Source organism: Benincasa hispida, chromosome 10 (genome assembly GCF_009727055.1).
Source record: "Benincasa hispida cultivar B227 chromosome 10, ASM972705v1, whole genome shotgun sequence".
Taxonomy (NCBI): domain Eukaryota; kingdom Viridiplantae; phylum Streptophyta; class Magnoliopsida; order Cucurbitales; family Cucurbitaceae; genus Benincasa; species Benincasa hispida.
The window spans coordinates 17,934,764-17,944,495 of record NC_052358.1 but is presented as its reverse complement, the minus strand read 5'-3'; the positions used below and the strand labels follow the sequence as shown (position 1 = coordinate 17,944,495).

Below are 9,732 nucleotides of genomic sequence, written 5' to 3'. Positions count from 1 at the left end.
AACAACTCAGAAGCACCTAGACCTAGTGGAAAAGAAACAATGTCAAGCGTGACATTGAGGCATGACAAAGTCTGATCGCCTGCGGGATGCGCTTGCGGTAACATTGAAAATCTCTTTCTTAAGCAGCATCCATATTAAACTATCTTTACTGCTCTGTTAAATTATTTCCCTTTCAGTCTCTAGTTGCATTGATTATTATTAATTGAATGAATGATTTGTGTAAACATCGCAATAACTTATCATTAGGTTTGGATTAGGGGCATTGAGATGCCGGTTATACAATGCGATGACGGGTATGCATTACGTTGGCGGTAGACTGTAATGACCCGACCCCTAGACTATAAGTTAAGGCCGTTACTAAATATTATGCATGCATGAACTCAAAACGACGCTTGGTTAGGCGAAATAAAATGCTAATTAAATAAGGTAACTCAAAAGGACTTTCATTAAATTCAAATACTAAATCAATAGTAGGAAACCCATAAATCATAAAGGATAAAAATAAAAATTGAAAAACGATTCTTAAAAGTTAATTTTTAAAACATCAAAACTAAAAAAATAGAGAAACATGAAAAGAACTTTAAATCTCATGAGCGGAAGCGTAAAAACTAGTCCTAGTGGCTCGATCACGAATTCTACTGTGTCATCGCCGGTGCATCTCTACCCTTACCTGAAACAACAACATGAAAAAGAATAAGTATAAAATACTCAGTAAGTAAACGCCACTACTTGGGTCAGGCCTAGCATCTATGTCCTCGATAGATACCACACCCTCTGTGTGAACATATACATTTGCTCTAGGTCCTCATGGGACATATAGACACAATTAAATAAAAAGGGAGACTAAGTCCTAATCCTACTGGTAGTTAAGTATTTCCCACTACCGTCTGGTGAATCCCCAAAGGAGACACAAAAATAGTGAATCTCGAAGGAAAACACAAACTGTGGCTTCCGAAGAAACACAGAACTAGTGGAGTCCGCAAAGGAAACACAAAAACTGGTGAAATTTCTGAAGGAAACACAAACGTGGTGAATCCGAAAGGAAACACAAATATTTTAATGGCGGGTATCTAACAATCAGGAAAGGACATTGCACAAGTTCTCAACATTCATAATCATCACTGTAGCGAACTATAGACATACATATAGAACCTACATCAATAGCTCTACAAATACATATATATACCTCAACATTCATGGTCTACGACATACATGTTATATCCTCAACATTCATCAGATCAAACAACCATGGAAGGCACAAACCATCTCATACTAGCATTCAAAGTGTCTATATGCATTATAAATAAAATAATTCGGTTCTCGTAACATGAACATACTTTAATTATATGTTTACTAATCAATCTTTCATGTTGTCATTCCTGCCATAAACTTCAATTTAACATGTCTAGCCATACATCTAATGGCTTGGCCCGTGTGCAGTTCCAGTAGTAAGATTACTTACTCGTTGATATTAAGTCGAAAACAAAAAGCAATGAATCTTTGTGAAATCTGTGAATCCTTAATCAAGCCATAAACAATAAACCAAGCTTTAAAAATTAATAGTTAAGTGCCGAAATTCCAAAACACATCAAATATACAAAATATTTCCAAGATAACTTACCTAAGGTGTGATCCAATTCGATTCACCTTTCCCAACCTCCCTAATTTAAGCCCCCAAATAATTTAGCAAACCAAACTCTCTCATCTTTGAATGAAATTTTTGAATCAAAACCCCATAATCATAATTTGAAATTAGCCTTACATGATAGCTTGAATCAAAAATACATGACTTTCACTACCAATGTCTCAAATAAAATTATCCATATGTAGCTCGTCCAAAAAAATTCACTTCCAAATGACTTTCAAATTCTCAACCACCAATAATTAATCCACAGAAGGGTCATCAAAACATAAACTTACCAAAACTCGCTAAAACAAACTGCCAACTCACTTGGACAACACCTCAATACCTTCACAAACTTACAAATCCAAAGTGAAACACATGGGTATTCAACCAATTTGTGTCAAAAGTAAAATAAGTATTCAATGAAATCAACAAAACAAACTCCAAACGGCAAAATCTTACCCAATGATGAAGTCTGCCATGTAATTTTCAATTGATTGATTTTAAGCCAAACAATTAAATCCGCACTTATTATCTGAAGTAGTCCCAAAATTCCAAAAATGCCCTCCAACTAATAATAATACTAAAATAATCCAAAATAATAAGTTAATTGAAACATATATCTAATAATATGATGTGGGGGTGTACATAGGCGTTGCGATGATGTGGTACACATTGCGCCCATGTCTTCCATTTAATAAAATAATAATTAATAATAATAATGAATTTGTGAGAAGATAAACTATAAGCGTTTAAACTTCTGAGGTCCATTATTGCATACGTAGACGAAAGTGACATCACCCTGGGGGTCTCTGCATACTCAAACCCTGCTGTTCGTTCTTCCTTACCCAAAAAAAAGCACCACTCTCTCTTTCTCCCTTCACCTAAACCCATGACCGAACAATCATCACATTCTTCTTCCCAACCATCATCCCCATCTAAAGCCCTAGTCTCCATGCGGAAGGCGGCCTTTCTCGTCGTCTAACCCAAACCAGTCCCCAAAATCACCGGAAAACCCAGGCGAAAACCTTCAGCGTCAGTATCTCCGTCTACCCTCTGAGAGGGGCCGAGCACGGAGAGTGCCCCTGCCACTAGTCCTGAGGTGGCACTTCCACTACCTCCAACAGAAAGTGAACAATGGAAAACAGACGATAAGAAGGTATAGGGAAGCATCTTAAGTTATTAGAGAAGGATGGGGGGTTGCCGGAAGCAAGAGTGGTGAACCAGCCCCTACCGTCAGAGGAGAAGATGGTTTCGACATCGCGGATGATGGCCCTCACAATCTTGGATCCCAAGGAGAATGCCCCAGCAGACTCCAATGAGGAACCCATTAGGACTGTTTTGGAGGTCATGGAGGCGCGGAGGCAGGCAGAGCAGCCCGAGAAGGAGGCAGAGAAGGGAGGCAATGATCAATGGGTAGAGAAAGATGAAGTTGCCCGGGAGGAAAAAGAAAGGAATGAGAAGAGGAGAAGCGAGAGAAGGCGGGAACAGAAGCGCCTGAGAAAAGAAGAACGGAGGCAAAGGGCAGAAAGCCCGGATTTCGAAGGAGAATCCACCACCGTAAGGGTGGAAGGGGGGATGTCGGTGCAACTTGAACCATCATCGCAGCAACAAACCTCATGGCCGCATCCAAGATTAGTTGCGACAGAGGCTCAACTCCGCGGTTCGAATGACAAAGAAGATCCTCACATCTCCCCACTTATACGGCGTCGCAAGGGGAATGCGCTGCAAGGGTCCATAGAAGACCCAACAATAAATGAGCGCATAGAGAATGAGAGAGAGGAACGAAGGAGGAAATTAAAGGAGAAGGAAGAAAAGATGGCAAGGGCACGCCAAATCATCGCATCAACCGATTTGGCTAGACGGCTTCATGACGAGGAGGTTCCCCTTGCCAACGCAAGGTCGGAAGAGGAAGAGAAGAGAAGGCTTGAGGATGAGCAGCGCATTGCGCTTGCCTCTAAACAGTTTGAAAAAGAAATGCAAGAAGAGGAGGAAGCAAGGAGGAAGGAGAAGGAGAAAAAAGGAGTTACGTCGCAAAGCCAAAGTTCAACGCAACATTGAGCTAAAAAGAAAAGAGAAAGAAGAATGGGAAAATGAAGAACAAGAGCAGGGCAAGGAACGGGAACGCATTCAACGACAAAAATCCCATCTTGCGTCCGCTCAAGAAAAAAGAAAAGAGAAGGTGGAAGGCATCGAGTCTTCGCCAGCTAGGAGGCGTCCAAAGGTCCAGAAAGAAATTGATGATTTATTGATGGAAATGGGTTTCTTCCCTGCGCCTGCCCCACTATCAGACCTTGTCATTGGTATCATAGTGGAGCATGGATGGGAAACTTTCTACCAATGCCCATCCATAGTCATCCCCACGGCAGTGCAGGCCTTTTACCACGGTCGGCTCCATGATACCGAAGATGTAGTGGTCGTTAACAGGAGGGTAGTGCCTTTTAGCGCCGAGGACATTAATTAGCTCTATTAGTTGAAGAATTTCTTAGAAACACCGGGCAACAAAATGATTGATGATTCTGCTAAGGAACACATGGAAGACGTATTGAGAATATTGGCACAACCGGGTACCAATTGGACAGTGTCCTTGACTGGCATTATGACTCTCGCTTCCAACCGTCTGCTACCAGAAGCACGACTTTGGGTCTATTTGGTGAAGAGATGGCTCATCCCAACCTCTCATGATCAGACAATTTCAAGGGATAGAGTCATAGTCGCATATTGCATTGCGCGCAGTATTCCGATCGACGTAGGCAGACTTCTTGCAGGCAAATTAGAGTTATGTAGGTTGCATCAGGGGCCAATACTTCTTTCCATGGACTGTCTCCAGCCTATGCCTATCTGTCTGTCTCTTATACACATCTAGATGTGTATAAGAGACAGCCCCCACTGCATCCATAGTTGCTGCCCTTGAGGATATGTGGGGCTTCTTATCCCACGAACTCTCCTCATTACGCCAAACTCTGATGGAGTTGTGAGAAAGCAATGCAGAGCTGCACCAGACGATGATCAACATTCAACGCAATATCTTTACTCTTTGCCTGAATCAGAGGCAGTTAGCAGAATGCAACCACGAGTACTTCAACTTCTCGATCGCATACTTACATGGTCTCGTGGTTCCTCAACATCTGCAATACCTTTTTCTTTCAAGAAGCGCCGACTGGAGCTCCTTCGCAATGTCATCCCCATAATGAGCCCCTGCCGCAAGTTTAAATTTGGGGGTGTACCACCTTCTTCCCTACCTTTGTATTTTCTTTCTTCAATTATTTTTAATATTTTTATGTTTGTAGTCATTACAATTTTTTGTGTACTTAGTCAATTTGTATATATTGAATGACTTATCTTTCCTTATTTTTTGGCCTTTTTATTTATGTCATCCTTTGTCAATTCGATGCGATATTTCCTTTTTTTTCTTTTGCATCGTTTATTTGCGCTGCTATGATGAGTATTATGCGTAGCCTTAACGCAATTTCTTTATATATCACATTATCTGCCTTAGACTTAGACAATTCATCACAATAGTTTCAACTTTACCTTCTCTAGCACAAGACTCTGCTCAAACCTTCTTTTTAAACTTTTGACTAAGTGTTTTGTTTTTTCTGTCCAAAACGACACAATGAGGACCTTGCAACCCTCTAGGTTTAAGGGTGGAAAGGGTCTGAGCAGATGCGATCATCTTCAAACAAATGCATTCATACAAAAAAAAAAACTCCATTGTCGGCGCAAGGGAAAAATCCCAACCTGGTAAGAGTTAAGTCGTGAAAGGAACCTGCTCGTAGTTGGATGTTCACATGACACCCATGGGAGCAAGCCAAAACGAAGGTAGGTTACCAGGATCGATGCAATACAAAAGAAAAAAAAAAGAAAGAAAGAAATAGACAACTCCACTGACCAGCTAAAGTAAAAAACTTGGTTAACGGACAAGAGTTGAAGTTGAGCTTGGTACACAACCAAAGTTGGATGTTTGCATGACACCTGTGGGAGCAAACCAAAATAAAGAGTGTAACCATGATCAACGATCTCTATGGTAAAACGTAAACCAGGCTATAACATGAAAGGTGCATTTCGTTTTTTTTTAGAAAAAGAAAAAATATCTTTTCAAAACAAGAAGGGAACTTTGAGCAGAAGTTTGTCTAAGGTAAGACTAAAGTAGAGCATGCTGAAGAAATGTTCAAAGGATAGAAGGAACTAGTGATTTTGATAAATTATGTAGAGGAATAGCATTTTGAGTAGCCAATCGGTGCAAAGCAAGGACAGGACTTGAGCTGAATTGCCTTAGTAAAAGATATGCTTGAGAACAAGCATATATCTAAAATTAGGGGTGTGATAACTTGTAGAAATACTAGTTATTTATATCATCTTACTTAGAATATGCGGCAATAGGAAGGAAAAGTTGCATAAAACATATTAAAATTGGCTTAGAAACGCAAAAATTGTAAATGTATCGGAAACACACCCGCTGACCGCATTGCGATGGCAAAAAGGATGTCCAAATCTTTGTTTTGCAGGTAACAGGTATCACCGCATGTGATGATTGCTTGTGGACAAAAAGAGCAACGCGTCTCGGGGATTTTGTAACACTGCATGCGACAATTGCTCGTGGACAAGAAGAGCAACGCATTCTCAGGGATTTCTGAGATTGTATGGCTTTTCTGATGTACGACTTAACAAACGGAACGTGGAGCAGAGCGGACATTCTCATCAAACCTCAACAAGAAAAAGTAACTTTTGAGAGCGGGACCACTGATGTATGAGGTGCTAAGGTCTATAAATAGCAACATCAATACTCAGCAAGAAAAAGGAGGAGAATACATAGAGAAGAAAATCACACGGAAAAAGAGACACTCTTCCCTCGAGAACTCTCCTGAGAAGGAATTATCCACCTCATCCCTCCATCACGCCGACAAGCAAAATAGCTCTGATCAGGATCCATGCCAAAACATTGACACCCTACTCTCATTTATTCTTACTTTCCGTTCATTGATTGTTGTTCATTTTTTGTATTTCATTCATATCTCTGTAACAAACGCTTTATCTTTACCAGTTAATATCATTATCATGTTCATCTTCATCTCTCTGTTCACTATAACACATTCATCTTCCATTTCTATCACCATGAGTAACTAAACCTCCAGGGTGCGGGGAAAAGATTGAACGAGTAAGTCAATCCATGTTGAAGAAATCAGTTAAGTTTAGTTAACAGATGTTCAATGGCATCTTCACCTGTGAGAACAGAAGTGAATATGCTAATCCACCTCTCGAAAGAAGGTTGATAGGATGCATTAACTAAAGCAAGAAGTATTTCCAGAGATGGAAACAACCTTGCATTCACAAATGTTCATCCATGATCATCATAGAGATATGGTGATGCAGGCGATCACCGAGAGGTGTAAGCCGAGGGAAGGCGGAACCTTAGTTGCGTCCTCAACAAGATTGACAAACTTGCGATGTTCTTTCTCCAAACCCGTTCTCACTCTGATTCAATTCACAAGACTTGCCATCACATTCCCTCACACACACTTTGCACAAACTTCATATTTATTTACCTGCTTATTCATTTACCATCGCATTTTACTCTTTACCCGTTTATTCATTTATCATCGCATCTTACTCTTTACCTATTTATTCATTTATCATCACAATTTACTTTTCAGCACCTCACAACATTAATTTGATTACAGTCGCATATATCACATCATCGTTGCATTAACATCGCAATCCCCATGTTCGACCTCGGATTACTCTGAGAAATTTGCCCTCGGATTACTCTGAGAAATTTGCGGTGGAATTATACTTGGTTTCAACGCAAGAAAACTTATGACACGCATAAATTACGTGCACGCATTCCACAGTGAATTTTGTAGTATCGTATATATTATCTGGAAGCGTGATTAAGATAATACATCACATAACGCATATCATCATTATCATCAATCTTTACAGTGGCATTACATCCGCCGCAAAGCAACAAGTTTTTGATAGACAACAGGTCTACATCGCAGATCTGATTGTACGTCGTCGTCAGTAAGCCAAGTTTTCTCTCTCCACCCGATTCATTCTCTCTCTTTCTCTAACTCTTAGATCCATGCAGCCTAATCCTCGTTGTCGTTGTCTTGTTGCTTCCAACACGAGTTCGCCAAATTTTTTTGCCATTAGGGGTAAGATTTTTGGTATTTTGGGTTAATTCTGTTTGGCTCTTGAACAACCATTAAGTTTTGGTGTTAAAATTGATTTACCCATGAAGTTGGATGCTAGATTTGAGTTTCATTGCTTTTAAATGTCTATCACAGATAAATGCTAATAGAAGTCTATCAGTGGTAGAGACTGATATAAGTCTATCACTAATAGACTTTAATAGAAGTCTATCAGTGTCTATCGGTGATAAAAACTGATAAATTTCTATCAGTCTATATCAATGATAGACTTGTACTTTTGAAATCATTGATGAAAGTCTATCATTGATAGAGACTGATAGAAATTTATGAATGTCTATTAGTAATGAAACTAATAGAAGTCTATCAATATATATATATATATATATTTTTATTATTTCTATAAATAGTTTGACATTGTTTCTAGGGGTCTTTTTAAAATAAAAAAATATTTACATTTTATACCAAGAAATTCTAAAAGTACATCGACATGAATTTTCTCTTTAGAAGTAAAAGGTTTGATCCCTTTATCCCATAGTTTTTATACCAAAAAAGATGAAATAAGTGTTGCATAAAAAATTTTAAAACGTGCTAAACTATTTTTTTTCTCAAGGTCGTGTTAAACTAATTAACCACGGTCTGGTTGACATTATAATCTATATTTTGACTAACAAATAAATAATATATAGGGAAATTGCATTATATGATAAATACATTTTAAGATGTGACTTCAACTTTTTTGTAATTGCAGTTGTGGCAATCACATAACAATCATATAACAATCACATATGAATAATATAGTAATCACATAAAAATCAGATAGTAATCAGATTTTCAGACGAAAGTCATTTTCCATTTTTGTAAAAAGTAAAACCTAGAGACACGCGTCAAATTTTCAAACGAAAATCATTTGCCATGTTTGTAAAAAAGTAAAACCTGGAGACACGCGTCAAATTTTCAATTTATTTATTTTTATTAAAGTTACACTTGCCCCTGATATATACATATACATATANTTCCTCTCAACTATTCCAAGGTCCAACAGTCAAATCCTATATTCGACTGTATTTTTATCTCATTACTTTTTAACCTAAAAACTTCGAGGATGTTTGTCATTCAGCCACAACAAAAAGAAGGTGGGAAAAAATTGTACGGATGACCCAATTTTAGGGTCCAAAATGTCAAATGACCCATTTTTAAAAAATAATGTCAATTGACCCTCTACTTATGTCATCACGGGATGAGATTACAAAAATTTCCCCTGATAACCCTCTCGCTCTCACTGTCTGTTGATCTTCCATCGTGATGTGATTGTTTGTCACTGTACGATTGATTTGATAATTTTCACGAAATTTGTCTACAACTTAAAATCATTAACACACAGCAAATGGTGTATTCTTTAAAATCTAAACTTCATTTGAACTGTCATTTTGTTGAACGGAGATTTATTGAATGAGGTTTTCTAGAGCAGAGTTTTTCGAAACCAAATAGAGTTTTCAGAATGGAACAAACTTTTCTTGAACTTGGTCTCATTGGCGTTTGTAGAAACGTAGTCTCAAAACAGATATGTATAGACAAAGGGACAAAGAGAAAGGTGGAGAGAGTGACATTGAGTGACAGCGAGAGAGTGAGCTTGAGCGACAGTGAGAGAGATCCATGTGTATTTCTATCTATTTAATAAAAAATGTTCTCTTGCTTTGTAGGATGACACGAAAATGTGTACTAATTGGATACAGAGGTCATTGGGATGAGAACCAAAATTTGTATGTTGGAGGCGAGCTAATAGGAATCGTTGTGCCTATTACCTTGAAGTATGAAGAGCTTAAAGCTCACATTTACAGGATTGAAAATATAAGTTGCTTAGAGTTTGATGTTGTTATGAGAGTTAAATATAAGCTTGACTTTGAAGCCCCTCCACACTACATATGAAATGATGGTGATGTTGACTTCCTTCTT

At 38.5% G+C, this 9,732-nt stretch overlaps 1 protein-coding gene across 1 annotated transcript; it reads left to right on the top strand.

Annotated features, from left to right (window-relative positions):
* Window positions 1-2,893: 2,893 nt before the first annotated feature.
* On the top strand, window positions 2,894-9,705 carry LOC120088955 (trichohyalin-like). Its single transcript, XM_039046391.1, has 2 exons — window positions 2,894-3,588; window positions 9,480-9,705. The coding sequence occupies exons 1-2, from the start codon at window positions 2,894-2,896 to the stop codon at window positions 9,703-9,705; spliced, it is 921 nt and encodes a 306-aa protein (XP_038902319.1).
* The last annotated feature ends 27 nt before the right edge of the window (window positions 9,706-9,732 follow it).